We start from the raw sequence: 18,952 nt of genomic DNA, 5'->3' as shown, positions 1-18,952 counted from the left end.
TGTAGGCTACACGCATGGCATGATGTGAGCTATGAACTCATGGTATCCAGGGATTTAAGCCTTCAGGGATCATATGAAGAAAAGGAGTAACATTTAGGGATTACTTACAGTATGGAGCCCTGTGCATATTCTCTTTCCTCTACAGTTTGCCCTGGATTTTCACTGTCTTTTCTAAAGTCAGTGGAAAGGTGTGAAAAGGACAGTCCTGACAGTTTGGGGAAACTATGTTACTCAAAACACAATTCAAAACACATTTCTCAAATACTGTACTTCAGCATCTGCATTGGTTCTTTTATAAACACATATTCAAAAAGAAGCAGATTCATATTCAAGGTGGTAAAACTCCAGCATGTCCCAATACTTTTGCCCAGCAGCAATTGGTTGGCCAAAGTGATGAGAAGAATAACCGGCCTAATAGGAAGCTTGTGACTTCAACTTTAAATGGACTATTTGGCCAGGATGACCCATTTTTCGCACAAAAAATAATTATTTTTCGTATTTTTTCATTTAATTTTGTATGCTGGCTCCCAAAAGCTATGTTGTATACATACAGTATATACATGAAAAAAAAAAACATTAGAGTTGTTTTGAAATTTGTTTCAAGTCCCCTTGTATAAATTAATCATCATTGGGGTCGATGTGGTTCGGTGATTGAGTGGTCGTCTCACAACCCTGAGGTTGTGGGTTTGATTCCTGGCAATGGTGAACATGTCGAAGTATTGAGCAAGAAAGTGAACCCCCACTTGCTCCTGATGCTGCTTCATCAGTAGGTGAATGAGTAGTCAAATTATAAAGCGCTTTGAGGGCTTTGTAAGGTGGAAAAGAGCTAAATAAATGAAGTAGCATTTGCCATCATTGTTGCAAAGTCAATGGTACAGACTCGAGCCACAACTTGACTGCTCACTTGGTCTGTTGGCTCGGCGCTGCTCGCTCTAAAACCCTCAATTACTAAAACACTAAAATGGTTGACAACTTTACTTCTTAATCTTTATACTGAAAATTAAGAATGTTAAACATTTTTCCACACTTGTGTAACAAGCAAGTTAAAAGTGAGCTCGAGCGGGCACATCTGTGACACGACTCACATTTGCAGATGCCTGTGTCATTACATTGTTTTATTTTTCTATTTTTAACCTTTTAATTTATTAACATAGTTTGTTAAATGCTTGTAATAGCCACAGTTTTACCCCGGAACAAAGAAATAGTTTATTTCTTATGGGGGGCAAAGTTATTTCAAATCCACAAAAATTTGAGTTTGGTCAAAATTGAAGCCAAAGCAGTGGAATTGATTGCTAACATCAACTTCTGGATCTTCCTTTTCCAGCACAGAGCCCCTATGCTAGAGAATTTTCCTTTCGAAATGTTCGTGCCCTGAGCAATATCTATTCAGTCGCTGCAGCTTGTGTTCGAATGTGAAAAGAGCAAAGTTGGAGGCCGAATTTCCTGGGGCAGCAAATATTCTGTATCACGGCAGAACTAGCTTGCTTTTCTTATGTGTGCTAAAAGTGAAGACCACATTATTCAACATAAATGCTACCATAGTTGGCACATTTTTATATGTAATTTATTTAATGTATTTGATACATATATATATATATATATATATATATATATATATATATTTATTTATATATATATATATATATATATATATATATATATATTTATATATATATATATTTATATATATATATATATATATATATATATTTTTTTTTATGATTTTTTTATTTTATTAGGCTATTTCATTTTTGAGCATCAAGTTTCTGTGCATTGTGTTAGGCAAGTCTGAATTTGATTCTGAGACATCATATGTTTGCCAAACAGAAATATTTGCAACTTTGCATAGTAAATGTCTAGATAATTGAATTCTCACTTAAAGGGCAAATCAACACCAAATCTTTATTTATTTATTTTTGCTGATAAACTGTATAAACGAGCGTCTCTACTAATGCTGGTTAAAGTTAAGTTAAATATATTTCTATGTGAACAAAATTGTCGGTACACATACATGAAAGTAAACCCTCAATGGCCACTGAACTATACATGTATGATATATGTGATAATCTCCAATTGTCCCTGTGGGTACTGAATCCGATTTTTGCTTGAGATGATGCATTTATTACCAATTAGTTCACAAATAGCAAAGATGATAAAGTAGCACTTGCACCCTGAGACATCGAGCAGAATGTAGTTTACTCTCTCTCTCAGTCATTGTTCAAATCCTTCACTTCTCTATTTCTCTGTATTCTCATTGCCCTTGCCTCATCCTGCCATCCACCATCATCCATCGTAGGGCATGCGCCATCCACTGCGCCCTCGTCTTGCACCGCAGACAGAAAAAGTGAGCATCAGCTCCCGAAGAAACATCACATGAACAACAACCTTCTGTGCAACCCGGATGGAGCGCCACACTCTCCGAGCACCTTACCCCGAAGCTGTGCTGCCAACAGTCGGGACAGTGACCTGGAGAGCCTACTCATGCAGCACTCCGAAGTGGAGCGAAAGAAGGAAGCGTTCCTGGATCACCTGAGACAGAAGTATCCACACCATGCTGCCATCATCCTCGGACATCAGGAACGCATGAGAGATCAGGTAACGTCTCGATTCATTCTCTCAAAGAGCGGTTACTAAATTCTCAATTGATTGTGTATTGATATTGTTAGATGACCTGTTTTAGTAATCTTTTGCGTGTTCAAATAAATCAGAGTTGAGATCTCGTGAAGAGGGTCCTTGCAAGGTATTTTAATCAGAAGCTTCTGATGACACAAAGGAATTTCACCAAGCCATGTTTCTCTCCAAATGTGTGTCCTCTCTCTCAGACACGGGATTTTTATTAGAAAACGCCTCCCCCTCCGTCCAAGTACAAAATCTGATTACATTCTCCCAGTATATTAGATTGTCCTTGAACTCTCAAAAAACGGATTTCTGACAAACAGAAACTAGACTTCTTAGATAAATAAAAGACACTTATTAACTTTCTCATTTCTGGGAAAAGAGGACGAAAGATAACAAAGAGGAGAAAAGCATTACTCATCAAGCTATATTAAGTTAACAAAGTTATATGTACATTTCACAGCTGTAACTAAATTCAAAACAGTTAAAATATAAAATAAAATATTAAAATGTCAACAATATACAGTAGATTATATTTAGCATAAACAGCAATCCTAATCATTCATAATCAGACAAAAAATAATTCCTAATCAGACAGAATCTGATAGTTTCTTATTAGGCTACAGTTGTACACTCTAAAAACTGAATTGTTGAACCAACTAAATTAATCCAGAGTGAATTAATTAACAGTTCATTAAATTTATTTATTCACTTTGGAGTGTTGCCTATATTTTCTTTGATTAATTCCTTGCATCTGGCGAGTTATGACTTTTTACACGTACCCCCCCCCCCCACACACACACACACACACACACACACACACACACACACTCAGTAACCCAATTGCATTGTTAAATTAATCCAAATTCAATAGAGAAGAAACCATCTCCACTACTGTGTGTTGGTGCGTGCGTGTTGCTCAATTCTGAAGATTTCCTGACTCGTTGCTGCGTCTTGTCATGCCATAACGTGAAATATGACAGTCGTGCTGCTAGTCAAACAGGTACAACCAGCATTATTTGCCGAGGTGGAGTTTTGTTGTCACAGAGAAGAGGTGGGGTTTGTCAGTGCACCTCATTCGGACACACAACACACACATACATACTGTAGTTAGAATGCAGCTGGAAAGCGAAAAAATATTTTTTTAGCGCATCCTGACTGCTAACAATTGGAAGTGACGTCACATCGCTCATCAGGTAAGCTTTTTGAAGCGCAAATGATTTGTATGTTCTGCTATCTTCAATGATTTTTAACAAATCTGCTGTCTTGTCATCAGCCAATCATGACACAGGTTTACCTGCATAATATGGAAATTCAACAGACAAATGATGTTTGATTTGATTTCTGCCTGCGTACGCATTTTGCCTTGCTAAGTCGTTCACTTTTTCATGCGCTGGTATTAATTTAGGGGGAACAACCTTCATTTTGTTGTTGTCTTTTCTTTGCTCCTTGCTTCCTTTCTTGTGACATCACAAGTTATATACTTCCACCACTGCTTTTCCCTCCACCATTAATGTGCGTTTCTTTGCTTGTTTTCCCCATCGGTACAGTTTTGGATACACTTTCAATCAGGCTTTTAATGGTAGATGTTTTCCACAGTAAATGTCCATGTAATGCTGGGGCGGGGGGGGGGGGGGGGGGTGGACACTTAAATGAGATTATCGTCAAGTTTCTGAGATGTGATTTATCGCGATGTGGTAATTTCTCCTAGTTTCTTAAAATATGTGAACCACAGGAGGAGATTTGATAAGTTCTGTGACATGGCACTTCATGCAGCACAAGATGGCACAATGCTACTAAAATAATTTGCTAATTTGCACACAGTATGTAGTATTAGAATGGCTGGATGTCGTTATCTCAATCTCGTTGTGTGTGCCATTGTTTACAAACCTGCAGTGGCTTTCACTTTTGGCAAATCAAAACCAAAAAATAAACAGTCTGTGAGATTTTGTACTGTTTTGTCTACCACAGAAGACATGTTATCATTATTATTATTTGAATCAATAGAATTTATTCAGAATATTATATTCCATACTCTATGTAGATACACATAGAAGAGGCACAGTAATCGAGTAGTTAACAACTTAGCACATCTGACTGCCTCACATTTCTTAGGTTGGGGGTTCAAATCCAGGCTACTGCCTTCAAGTGTGGCATTTGCATGGCTTTTCTCAGGGTACCCAGATTTCTTGCATTCCAATATATGCTTTAGCTAAAGAGTTTCCTATTCAGTACAGTACATCGACATTGATGCTGTCTGAGTTTCAATTATTCCCAATGTGGAGGAAAAGTACAGTTTTTTTCTTTCCCAGGTCATCATTCAAATCTAAAGATTGTGCTGCTTGGAGGAGGCACTTTATTGGGGCTTGAGGTTTCTCCCCTTTCCTGATGAACTGTATGGATGATGTGGTCTCATACTGGTCTGATATTTTTCTTTCTCTGCCACAACAATTTATTGACTAACTGAGTATGAAATCAATCAACAACTATTTTGATAAAAGATCATCTTTTACAGCCATTTTAACTTAGAATTGTCCAAATGCTCTGATTTAAAAAATACATAAATAAATAAAATAAATAAATAGCCAATTTTAGGGCTGCCACTATCGAATCTTTTTCGAACCGTAAAGTTTATCTTAATGGGTAATCCATCTCATACTCGTTGTCTGTGCCAATTGATGACTTGTAACTGAACTCAAATCATATCCTAATGAGTTGTGACTTCTGACTATCATGCTACTCTTGGCATATGGTTGGTATCTATCTATCTATCTATCTATCTATCTATCTATCTATCTATCTATCTATCTATCTATCTATCTATCTATCTATCTATCTATCTATTTTTCTATCTATCTATCCATCTATCTAGCTAGCTATCTAGCTAGCTAGCTAGCTAGCTAGCTATCACTATTATTGCTATATTTTGTTTTATTATACTGCATTTCAAACCTTGGCTAGAGTCTTGTGTGAACATTGTTTGCGTGTTCTCCCTGTGCGTGTGTGTGTTATCACGAGGTAGCCTACTCTGTCTTCCTCTCACTATGATTCCCCCCTCAATATCTGTCATCTTGGAAATGGCAGAACCGTGACACACCTGTCTCAACTCCCACTTTGCCATGTATGGTACCACCAAAGTGCTACCAGATTTAATACAATCAAAAATATTTATTTTTTTCTTCTTTTTTTTTTTTTAAAGAGAGAGGTTGGAAGTCCAAGTGCACACACTTAGTATTAATGGTAAAATCCTTTATTTGTATGCTTCTAAACATGAAAAAACAAACACATATTTAGCCTACCCGTCAGTCATCAGCAGGGTGTTGGTAACAAATAATAGTGTGCAGACATAATTACAGTGCCATTGACATTTGGTGTGTCACTTCTGACACTTGCAATATTTCTGTTAACCACTGGGGGCAGCAGCTAAACTCATCACAAGACCAATTTTGATTTTCAACAAGACAAAAAACATGCCAAAATATTCCATGAACCCCAGGGGGTCAGTTTTCGGAGTGGCCCCTCCTCAACATGGAACATAACTACTAGACCATGATGATTGGAAATTGTTCTCTCATTCATGTGATGTGGAATTTTTGTCCCTGTCTCTCAGGCCAATTTATCCCAAGAGGAGACTTATAAAGTAATCTATACCTAATAGGTCAACTAGCAATGTAGCAGCTGTGGCTAAGAACAGCTTGTTCACGTGCTCGTGTGTACATCTCAAGGATGTGCATGTTAGTGTGGGGTGTGGCTTTGGTCAGAAACTTGATTGGGGGAGGGGAAGGGAGGAGTAAAGTGAGGGTACAAATTTTGCTAGCAGTTTGTAAATGGCAAAAAACTATGAGAAGAAAGGAAAATTATGCAGGAAAGGGGTAAGTTCTTTGACCTTACAAATTCTAACTAACAAAAGGTTTGTGTTTTCATTTAACTATTGATTAAATTGATAGAAAAGAACTGCTTAAAAGTTTGGCACCCCAAATAAGTAGAATCTTAACATATCGGTTGGCAGTGTTTGGACAGGTCATGTAGCAGATGACAAGCAGTGTTGTAGTGGTGTGAACACAGAAATGTGCGGTGCTTAATTGACAATCTAGCAATTTAATTCAGTGGATTAGTGATTATTGTCTTTTTTATTCTTCCGACCTGGGAGATTTGAGGTTAAGTAGTTGACCGTACGTAGCCTCTTTTCTCAGTGGTCCGTTTAATGCAAAGTCACAGTATCATTGGCACATCCGACAGAGAGGAGGCAGGTGTACTGTACAGTGGCTCATTTATACAAGACAGGATTGCTCCCTAAAAACAGATGTACGGTATGTCGATAGGGTTCTAAAAAGAGAGAAAAGTGTGCTGCAAGCATGTTAAGACACCTACAAACGTTTTTAAATCAGGAAAAATTGCATAATAAGTACCTTTAATTATTGTTTGTTGCCACGCACATCTTATTTATTTGACTCTATTTTTGCCATCCTCATACCCTCTTAAATTTCTTTTGTACGCATTTGCTGTTGAAATAAATATCCAGTGATGATTATGGTTTTCGAGATTAACTCATTCACTGCCATTGACGGCTATAAACGTAAAAAAAAATCATTTGAACTATTTCTATTAGTTTAACTTTTTTTTTCACTTTTGTTAACTAGCATATGAAAACCCTGGCATTTAAAAAATATATATTTTATTTTTTTAAAGAAAAGATTATTAAAAATTAGGGGGCATCAGGCGATTAACTTATTAAAAATTCGGGGCGTCAGGCGATTAAAATTTTTAATTGTAATTAATCGCATGATTTCAATAGTTAACTCACAATTAATCACAAATTTTATATCTGTTCTAAATGTACAATAATATTATTCTAGGTTTTCATACTCTTGTTAACAAAAGTGAGAACAAAAAGTTAAACTAATAGAAATAGTTCAAATTTTTTGACGTTTATAGCCACCAATGGCAGTGCATGAGTTCATTTGGGTAAATGTGACTTTCTCTCATGCATATGTTTTGTTCAGTAAACTTTTCTTTTCCTCAAATTTTTGTCTCTGACAAGGCATTTGCTTGATGTCAACAGTTATAAGTACCAACACAAGTCACTTTATCCAGCAAATTAAACACAGCACCCTGGGCTTCAAGCCCAAACACGCAATCACAATTGTTTGAGTAATCCTATGTGACAGCTGTCTTGCGTTTGATTAAAAAAGGTTTTGGCAGGTATTCATTTCCAAGCATCATATTTGCAGGTCTAATGCGGAAATTTATGCATATTTTCTATTTGTTGTGTGACGTGCTGGAAAATGAAACGTTACCTGAGTTAGCTGTTTTCAAGGTGGGAGGTGAGCCTTGCCTTGAAGGTGCTAGAGATGGAAAGGCAAAAGCGAAGACACAGCACAATTTAGCTGTTTGGGAAATACCTGCTCAGTTATATGATGCCATCTATGAAGTATGGGTGCAGTCACACACTCTGGGCCAGTTCGTCCACATGGAGCTTGGCCAGGATTTACCCTCCCTCCCCAGTCCCCTACTGACACGCACTCACAAACTATTTGGTTTCGAGCATGTTTTCTTCTTCCATCACTTAATACAACAAAGCATTACTGCAGATTGCCTGACTGTGGTTTTCTTTCTTTTGGCATTTTCCTGGAACACAGCCGACTCCCAGCCAGTCGAATAGGCTCCCCTCATTCAGTGTTTCAAATACTGGAAGAATTGGTTTATATAGATGTAAAATGTTCTCACTTTGATTGAATACATTTGCATTCATCTTTACTGTATGCTTGTGTGTTCCATCTAGTTGAGGAGCCCTCGACCTCCTGAGAGTAGCATCTGTGAAGGTGTACTAGCTGCAGAGAACATGTCTGATGGAGACTCACTGACCATGACAGTTCCTTTCTCGAGGGGTTGTAAAGCCCGATCGAGTCTACCAATTGGACGGTCGAGCAGTCAGTCAAGAGAGTCAGTTGGTATGTCAATACACACATTCTGAACCATAGCATTCATCCACCCTTTTTCTGTATACAGTACTGATTATTATGTTCACAGTCTGGGTGCGGCTGGAGCCTATCTCAATTTATTTAGGATGGCATACAGCATGGATAGAACATGTGTCACTCACGCCCAAATTCATATCAAAATGCAATTTAGTACTCTAAAAAATGATACATTGGGTTAGTAAATAAAGCTTACTTTCATGCTCATTTGTGTATCGATGTTTCACTGTAAAAGTCAATGTGGTTCTTCAAGGACTTGACCTTCTTAGTTTCTTGTCCAGGTGTGCTGTATCTACAGTATGGAGATGAGACAAAGCAGATCCGGATGCCTGCAGAGATCAACAGTGTGGATACTCTGCGGGCTCTCTTTGTCACTGCTTTTCCTCAGCAGCTCACCATGAAGAAGCTTCAGTCTCCCAACATGGCCATTTACATCAAAGACACACGTCGCAATGTTTACTTTGACCTGGAGGACATCAGGTGAGGACATCGGGAGATTAGTTGGGTGTGTTTGCAGTAGTTTGCGTAGGATCAGGACAGGAGCTTATAGGCCTTGTCTGTTGGTCTGAACTCGAGATCTGCTACATGCGGCTCTGGAGCCACATAGTCCCTCTCCGATGGCCCCCTTGTGGATCTCTTAAAATATTTGTAGAAATTAATATTGTTTTAAATATATTTAAATTTACATTGAACGATAGATTAAAAATAATAATTTAAATTACCTAAAAATGTCCAAAAGATGACCATAAAATTATCCATGAAATTGCGAAAAATGTTAGAGAATTGAATTTAAAAAAAAAAAAAAGGCGATCAAAAAGTAATAATAAAATGTCCACAAAATTGCAGCCCAAAAAAAAAGTCTGAAAATTGATTTAAAAAAAGGCAAAAAAGAAAATGTTCAAAAAGTATCTATAAAATGTACAAAAACAAAAGAAGAAATTTGATATAAAAAGCCAGAGGAAAAAGTAAAAAAAAAAAAAAGCCATAAAATGCCCAAAAAAGGAAAAAGAAAGGCAGAAAATGACCATAAAATGTCCATAAAATTGCCAAAAATGTCAGAAATTTGACAGAAGGACCTAAATGTCTAAAAATGTTTGAAAAATGAAGTCTGAAAACGCTCCCAAAAAATAAAAATAAAGTCCAAAAACAGAAGACAAAAGGTAGAAGAAAAAGAATCTCTACGTATTGGATGCTGCATATTTAGGTCTTGGGCTACATTAGACTAATACTAACACACAGTTTCCATCCATCCATCCATTTTCTTAACCGGCTTTCCTCACAAGGGTCGCGGGGGGCGCTGGAGCCTATCCCAGCTGGCTTGAGGCAGTAGGCGGGGTACACCCTGAACTGGTTGCCAGCCAATCGCAGGGCACAACCATCCGCACTCACAATCACACCTATGGACAATGTGGAGTGTTCAATTAACCTGCCATGCATGTCTTTGGAATGTGGGAGGAAACCGGAATACCCGGAGAAAACCCACGCAAGCACGGGGAGAACATGCAAACTCCACCCAGGAAGGCCGAATCCCGGACTCGATCTCACGTCCTCTGCACTGGGAGGCGGACGTGCTAACCAGTCAGCCACACCGTGCAGCCCACACACAATCATCATAATGTTAAAATGTTTTGCGGGTCTAAACCGTGTGAATTACTTGGCCTAAATGTCTCCTTTGACAGGAAATGTTGCGGACCCCTGGTATAAACAGTTAGAAACACTGAGCTCAGGTTAACAACTTAAATAAAATAGTATGATGTTATTTCCAACAGCCTACTACCCTGATAGCATCCTAACATACTGCACATGTTTTTGTAATGTGGGAAGATGCCTGGAGAAAAATGATTTTGTGAATTTGACATCACCTCAAGCTTATGAGAAGGTTTGTTCAGATCATAGAATAAATGATGGGGTGTTTTTCTATTTGTTTCGTTTTGTCAGACAAAACAAGCTTTGAAGCGGAAGCTGCAGCACAAATCCAATTCAGTCAACTTTTGACATCGCACCCTTGGCTTCACACAAGGCATGTCACGTCATGTGTTATCTGCTTTCAGAAATATTACATCTCACTCCTGTCTGAAGGTTTATCATAAAGATCCATCACACGTGTTCAACCGCCACACTAGGCCACCCAACGCAGAAGGAAGGGTGAGTCACTCCATACAGGCTTCCTTTTATTGACGTTTTTTTTCTCCAGTATTTCACACATAAATGACTAACCTGATCAATGGGAGGCTGAAAAAGAACTTCTTCAGTAGAAGTGCAAAACAGCATTTGTCATAGTAGCTTTACCACTCTGACTGCATCCATTGCATTTACATTACTAGTGTGACGTGAACACAACACCAAATGTTCCCACTAATGAGACCATATTTCATCATAAAAGAAAACTGACTGGGGTCAATGAAAGTTAGAATTCCTGTTGAGCCTCCCACAGTAAAGTGTGAGAGGACAAGCTAGTTTTTGTTCATGTTTCATGTCCTCAGGGCTGCTGAATTATAAAATGTTTACAAAATGCTCAATTATACACTATCACTTGCAGCCAGTTGTTGGGATTACTGTGAATTTCTGTCAGTAAAGGGGTCTAATTCTTTGCAACTGTGGGGTTCCAAGCTTTCCGCCGCCAACTTGTCTGACAGATAAGATATTGAAAGAAAGCAGCCCCCTTGTCAGTTTCCATAACTACCCAGTTTATTTTGTTTATCGCCGCTGCTCGCATATGCAGTACAACATGTGCCTTGTATCAAATGGGGCAAACGGCGATCGGTAAATTTAAACTCGCTGATCGTGATTGGCCCCAAAAATGTCAATTATGTAAAACAGTGCCATACGAAATTCGGAATTGAATTGGGAATGAGCTCTAAATTCCATGAAGTTAAAAGAAATTCATGATACAAAATGTAAGTGTATAATGAAGCTTTTCAGTATATAAGCCTATTTAGAACATGCTTTTCATACAAATATTATACGTCATTATAGCAAATAGTAGTAGTAGTATGTAGTGAAGTTATTGTTTTTTTAATACCATTATAAGCCTATTCAGATCAAATAGATCATTAAAATTGTAAAAAATTTCACATTCTTGGACTTCATTTCCCAGAACACCTTCCTTTCTTTATCTAAGTCTTTAAAATGGCTGCCCAAACATTCTGGACATTTGGTTCGGAGCACACTAGTAAATGCAATGTCTCATTCTCACTAGGATGTGATGAGAATGAGTTTCTTAGAATATCATTGAATTCAATTCCACTTCCTGCAATTCAAATTCAATTCAACATCCTGTGAGGTGAGGTCAATCCAAATTCTAATGGAAGGAAACGTCAAGTGGGAGTAGCATTGAACAGCTTGCAGCCTCTTTTTTGAATCATTATTCACTATTTTATTAACTACTGCTAATTGTGAAGTGAGTTAAGTTCACTGCCGCCATACAGCACTTGTATTTCTTGTTTTGCAAGGAAATCGTCTGACTGATGAAAAAAATTAAAACATAAGTCAGGTCATTCATATCCCCGGGCACCACTGTATACACATTTACTGTAAATGACTCTATATAGCCTATTCTTAAAAGTCCTTGGGTCACCCTTGAGGGCCCCGTATAAATCCTTAATATTATTATTGCTAAACGGGTTCTTAAATATCACGAAAGAAAGTAATATACATAATTATCTTGGCTTTGGCAGTGACACAAAATGTAAAAAATGATGCAACTAACTTTACAGATGTTTTTCTGCTTTATAGCCCGTCTTTTCCATTAATGTTGAAATGAATCGGAATGAGCAAGTGCCAAAGGAAATTTACTCAATTATTATGTGCTGTTGGGTTAAATTTGTACAGTGATGTCTGAATGCCTGTTAACAAGATTAATAGAGCAGAGGGAGATGAACCGCATTAGATATGGCCAAGCTAACATAATGAAATCATTTTTGAGGAAGACTAAGTAGCAACTTGTCTGTACCAAATTTGAAGTATTCTGTTTATTTTTTATTATGACTAGAAACATTTCATCTGTTTTGGCAGATCTCCAAAGAAGTCCTCTACGGAAGCCACAGTCCGGTCCACAGACTGTCGTCATCCAGTCGTAGCACTCTTCAGAGTTTGCAAGGCTCCATGTCCCCACCCATGGTGCGTTCCATGCCCTCCTCCCCATCCAGGATGGCCTACGGTGGGAGGGGCACACAAGGCTTAGTGGGAGGGATGGATGCAAGCAGCACCACATTGCCCCGAGACCGGCTGTCAGGCGCAGGACGATCCAGCAGTTTATTCACCAGCAGCAGTGCCATACTAGAGAGGAGAGATGTCAAGCCTGGTAAAAATAAATCTATTGATAAATACATCCACATAGACACAAAAAAAAGGTGGTGGAGAGTCATAATGATGTTTTGGACATTTACAAGTCTATTGTGTGTCTTAGATGAAGATGCTGGCAGCTGTAAGAGCATGGCCGTGGTGGTCCATGGGGAGGGAGGCCCACGTTATCCAGACTCCTACTGCTCCTCTCTTCAAGATGGAGGGAGGAGCAGCTATGCCTCCTCTCAGTGTAGTGGCTCTTTGTCCCATGCTACAGAAATGGTAGACACTGGGGTCACAGGGATTCTTGGGGGCTTACAGCAGTATCGTGCTTCCATCAAGCCTCTGATGGGCTACGGGGACATCATTGAGCAACACACGCAATCCCTGCACAGGTAAAAAATAAAAAAATTACTGAAGCGTATTGCATTCACTTGAGAAATTTTTTTGGGGGGGAGCTTTGTTTTTTTTAAGTATTTTTTTTTCAGTTTTATTTAATATTTTTTCCCAATTGTTTTTGTAATTTTTTTCTGTTTTAAAAAAAATATTTTCCTTTATTTTTCTTAATATTTTTAGAGTAATTTTCCCTTGTTTTATCAAATAATTATTTTTCTGTTTTTCTGAATATTTTTTTTAAAGTTTTTTTCCCCTCAGCGATTAGAGAACAAACCACAATACAGTATACACATTCATTCCTTTATTGCGAGCCAGCAAGTAAACATGACCATCTTATTGCATATGGAGGTATGCGGGAAAGTGTCCGCTTCCGCTATTAGCGAGTCTGCAACAAGTCACTTGAAGTTCAGAGGTAAAAAAAATTATAATTACTCCAAAAAACAGAACACTCTGTTTTTCTGAATAACTTTTTTCCTGTTTTTTTGAATATTTTTTCCCGTTTTTTTGAATTTTTTTTTTTTCGTTTTTCTGAATAATTTTTTTTCAGCCTGTTTTTCTGAATATTTTTTGACAGAAAAAAAATATTCAATAGAACAGAAAAAAAATATTCAGAAAAACAGAAAATGAAAAAAATACTCCAAAAAACAAAGCTCCCCCCAAAATTATTATTTTTTTCAAGTGAATGCAATACGCTTCCATAATATATATATTTTACCAAGTCAATTAAAAAAAAAATGCTAACCTCACCACTTGTTTTTTTTTCTTCTTCCAGACAAAAAAGTAGGAAATATGGTGACAGCCAACTTCCTCAATTAGCAACCCCGCCTCCCTCCCCACAAAGATTAAATGAAGTCCGGATGAATGAGGGGCAGATCATCGGAGGCGTGGGCTTGGTCTCACCCGAGCGGATGTCCCCGGTTCGTCGATCCCTGCGGCGGGAAAGTAGTGGAGGTGCTGTGGAGATGATGAACAGAAGCAGAGGGAGCGGTTCGTCCACTTCGTCCGTGTTTATGGACAGCCCACTGGGACAAGCCGAAATGCTGATTCACGGTCACATGAATGCCTTTGATGCTCAGAGGTGATCACAGATGAACAGATATTATGGGATTTCAAAATGATATTTATTTAATTAATTTATATTACGTAAATAATGTGTATAGTAACGTGTATTTAACATAAATATTGTTTTTCAGTGAGAGAATGAAGGCAATGGAGGAGCAAATAGCCAGTCTAGCAGGGCTGGTACATAATGCGTTGTCTGTGGGAGGAGATATTCCAAGAGACAAAGACTTATTCAGGTCTGTAATTAATTTATACTGTATACGAACAATCTCACAGACCATTTTTTAACTTCTACGTTGGTAGTTTTTCATTCCACAAATGTTACTTTGCACTTAATATTGTGAATACAGTGAATTGCTGAAACACTGGGTCAATTGAGTCAACAGCAATAGACACATTTCCCTGCTTTTGATTAAAAATTCAGAGAAGAAAAAAAAAACACAATTACAAATTTAATTTCTCCAGGAAAAAACTAAACTTTTACAGTTACCATTGAACGCACTTTAATGTCATCCGCAACCACTAAAAGTGCCTTTCCTTACATGGTTTCACTGTGCCTTGCTATTTTTTTAATTTTCAAGGGGCTTTTTATTGAATTATGGATGTTTTTAATTGTTCAGCACCTTGAGTTGCATTTTAATTTATGAAAGGTCCTATAAAAATAAAGTTTAATTGATTCATTGATACATTTGGAAAAAAGAAAAGGAAAACCAAGATTTATAAGCTATATAGACTACAAGCGACAGGCATTGTAAAATGCGATATTTAAAAAGAAAGAGGTTTTTTTTGGGGGGGGGGGTTGCCTTTAATTAACACTCGTGTTTAAATCGGCCATTGAAAGCTGCTTTCCCAACACCGATAACTACTTTCCAAAGCACAGCACCATTTGACAATGTTCTCGCATCAGACACACTTGGTAAACGTCGGAGAGTGCACTCGGTGAAAATAAAAGCGGCATGAAGCTTGCTAGTTCATAAAAATACATCAATTAGCCATAGGATTGTTCAGGACGCAGGGTTCCAAGTGTGTGACAAAAAGTAGCATATTATAATCTGAAAAATATGGTTCTGAGTTCATTGGGGAAATAGTCCTATAATATATTTACTAACTACAGTATACGTTTGTTTGCAGTGGAAGTGCTGGGAAAAGTCACCTTGGTGAGTTTTGGATCATTTAATCTACATAATCCACATTACAGTAAAACCTTGAAGATCGACCAAAAATTCTGTGATGCTGGTGTCACTTTGATTTGGGTGACTTTCAAAACAAAGCATTGTCCTATTGACAGTCATTTTTAGTCCAAACCATCTTTCCAACACCATCATTACAAAATGCCCTCCAGGGGGCAATACTCTTCCAATCCATTTGGAGAGGAGTGCATTCTTCTTCTCTTCTCGTAGTGTTGTTGCCTTAACCCCCGGGCGTTATTTGACCATTTTTTAGCTTTTTGTTGGTTCTGACCAAGCCATTTCAAAATAAAATAACGCCCAGGGGTTAAATGTGCATTTAACGGAAAGTGACAAAAAAACTGAAATTGAACTCCAAATTGTGTTAAATTTGTTTGATCTTGAAGGTACTGTACAATAAAAGTAGTGCTTTATTTGGTTGTATGTTAGAAGCATTTTGACATTTTAGTAGCATATTTTAAATATTGTCTTTGATTTCCAACAGTCCCGCCCGAGCCACAGGTGACCAGTGCGGCAGATGACGTGATCAACTCTGCTTCCCTGACTCTTCAGGCCCCAACCACTGATAGTGAGCTGCAGCAGCGCTTGGTCCAAGTTAAGAGCAATGTGTCTGAACTACGACTGCAATTAAATCAACTCAGACACTTGCAGGTAACTGTCCATTATATTATATATATATATATATATATTTAAAAGTTTTGTTTGCAAAGCCATTAAGGTATGTCTGTTTTAAATTAGAGAACCTTTCACAGTAAAACATTGGATGGGGATCCTGTCCACATGCCTCCCAATGAACCTTTTGCTGTTGTATCGCAGATATCACAGCAGCAATCCATGAGGTCCATGTTGCAAATGGCTAGCCAGGAGCTGGTGTTGTTGATGTGTGATCGCCTGGTTCAGTCTGAGGAGAGGACATTTGGACGAAGAGCTGAGATCGAGGAGGAGAGAATTCAATACCTGGCTACAGAAGAGAAAATACTCAAACAGCTCAGGTTATCTTTCTACAATTGTACACCACTAGAACAATATAAGGATGTGGTTGACAACTGACAAACAACTGAAGAAGTAGAAGCAACCACCGAGGTTGTCTGTGAATTGGCATTTTTTTTTCATGGTGATAAACAATTCGGACTCCATTATGAACAGGGTTGGGAGGGTTACTTTTAAAATGTAATCCGTTACAGTTACAAGTTACTTGCAATTTTTTTTTTAGTTAGTAACGTAATCCAAGTACCATAATATTAAAGTAATGTAACTGGATTACTTTTGGATTACTCCAATATAGAGTATGCTCATGAAGACAAAATAAATATCACCACAATATATATTCTATACAATGTGCCCCTGTTATTTGCAGGTGATAGGAACCTGGGCAGCCTACAAATAGCAAAAATCCTTGTGTAATTAAAAAGCATGTAGGCTATTGATTGATTGATTGATTGATGGCCATATGCTGTTTTCGAACTGTCACTGAGAGCAACTCCACCTCTTAGATGGATGGATGGATGGATGGATGGATGGATGGATGGATGGATGGATGGATGGATGGATGGATGGTCATCCAATGGAGATGATGATACGTGACATCAACTGCAAAATGAATTTTTATCCCAGTCACAAGTTTAGCCGTGTATATGTTGTGCATGATGTTTAAATAGTGAATTGGTGGGAGGAAGATTTGTTTGGAAGGTGTAACTCACATTATGGTTGTAGGCTAGCGGGCTAGCTAGCAAAAAGCTACAGCGCGTAGCATGCCGCTGGACTCTTAGGTCAAACCTTCGCTCCGAGTAAGTTCCAGTGAATACTGGTCACCATTTCCTCCTCCCGTCCGTGAAGCTTTTTCAAACTGCCCGCGTGTGGAGGACACGACTAGTCAGTTCGTTCGTTCCCACCTCCCAACATGTAGCAACAATCCCACTCACACGGGCGTGCACGCGCTCTCTTTCTCCCGCTCTGTCCTTCTCTCTCTCTCGCCCTCTTTCCCTCATCTCTCATCGTAGAAATTGTAATCCCTCGAAGTAATCCCCATTTTTAATAAATGTACCTGTAATCTGATTACATGTTTTTTTCTGTAACTGTAAGGGAATACATTTACATTTTTTTTGTAATCTGATTACGTAACGACAGTACATGTATTCCGTTACCCCCCCAAGCCTGATTATGAATAATCGTACTAAAATTGAATGGTTTCTTCCTTTGCCCAATTTCTCTCTTTATTATTAACTCATCTACCAAATATTTCCTATAAAACACAATTTATACATTACATTTTGAACGTCCTTTTCCACTTTTACTTATCATCATGCTCTGGAAAAGAGGAAACTGCTCAAATTTGAATGAATTGCAGAGAATTTACAGAATATGCATCACTAATAGCATTTGATTCTCAACTTGGGAACTTTAGATCGTTTGTATGTCTAGCATGTTTTCATTCTTTAAAGGGATACTTGACTCATTGAGAAATTTTCAGCAGTGAAAAGTTAACTCAGATCTCAGAGACCTACTGTGTTTGTATTCAATCAACATTTATTTCTTTTTAGAATGGTTTGGTTAGTAAAAAAAAATAAAATAATCACTGTTTTCCGCTTCATATGGGGTTAATTGTTTTGCTAAAGCTCCGCAATCCAAATATGTGCTTAAGCCTCCATTGATACGCAAGAATTTAGACCAGCAAATGACATAATGTGTTGGATATTCACCACACTATCTATGAAACATCTAATGAGAAAGATGCTTTTTCTATTCATGTACATTTTGTCTTTGCCTGCAAAAGACACATTTTACACAGGACAAAATGCATTCCATCTTAATCCAGCTCAACATCAATATATTTAATGCTAATTGAGTAACAAAGTAAAAATTGTAATTTAAAATAAAATCCATTTATACTAGGACATTTGTTTGCCTTGAATTTATTATTTCTGAAGTGGTTATTTAGCCTTTTATAAATTCCTACACCCACACAGACTTGATGCTCAATGTTATAAGACCACAGCTCAAGTTCATCTTAGGTGGCAAACAAGACACAATTGGCTTAACAACCCAGGGAGAACGAAAATGTGAAGTAACATACTGCTCATTGTAGAGTCAGGACAATGCAAAGTGATTTGTTCTGATATGACAACAGATTCCCTAACTAAAAATATAATTCAGTGAGGATGACATAGTTCATACCCCGTTGGATGGCATTTATCAAAAACATGTAATAAGATTTGCTAGCTTTTATTTCATAATGTGGTGGTGAACCCTCAAATCACCAAATCAATTTACATATATCGTTGGCATCAACATATTTACGAAATGTCAAAATATATCTCTTCAAATGTTGTCTAATAGTGCGCCAGTGTGAAAAATTGTCTTCAAGAGAAAACACTTCCTGACTGCTGAATAAGGCTCACAATGTCTGTACTTCTAAGGCCTACTCTCAAA

The 18,952-nt window shown here is 37.8% G+C and overlaps 1 protein-coding gene across 2 annotated transcripts in view; it reads left to right on the top strand.

Annotated features, from left to right (window-relative positions):
• LOC144043494 (sickle tail protein) overlaps positions 1–18,952 on the top strand; it is a 48,815-nt gene that overhangs the window by 13,233 nt on the left and 16,630 nt on the right. Inside the window, exons 2-12 of one of the 2 annotated variants that reach the window (XM_077557190.1) lie at positions 2,297–2,595; positions 8,399–8,567; positions 8,876–9,074; positions 10,646–10,739; positions 12,609–12,897; positions 13,003–13,273; positions 14,047–14,352; positions 14,468–14,572; positions 15,468–15,493; positions 16,008–16,174; positions 16,340–16,515. In XM_077557190.1, the coding sequence (XP_077413316.1) occupies positions 2,297–2,595; positions 8,399–8,567; positions 8,876–9,074; positions 10,646–10,739; positions 12,609–12,897; positions 13,003–13,273; positions 14,047–14,352; positions 14,468–14,572; positions 15,468–15,493; positions 16,008–16,174; positions 16,340–16,515 (2,101 nt within the window). Of the gene's footprint in view, positions 1–2,296; positions 2,596–3,682; positions 3,813–8,398; positions 8,568–8,875; positions 9,075–10,645; positions 10,740–12,608; positions 12,898–13,002; positions 13,274–14,046; positions 14,353–14,467; positions 14,573–15,467; positions 15,494–16,007; positions 16,175–16,339; positions 16,516–18,952 lie in introns of those variants that run through there. The other variant, XM_077557191.1, reaches the window with a different exon arrangement.

Source organism: Vanacampus margaritifer, chromosome 2, assembly GCF_051991255.1.
Source record: "Vanacampus margaritifer isolate UIUO_Vmar chromosome 2, RoL_Vmar_1.0, whole genome shotgun sequence".
Classification (NCBI taxonomy): domain Eukaryota; kingdom Metazoa; phylum Chordata; class Actinopteri; order Syngnathiformes; family Syngnathidae; genus Vanacampus; species Vanacampus margaritifer.
Note: the sequence above shows the minus strand (reverse complement) of the source record. Positions and strands in the feature narration are given on the sequence as shown.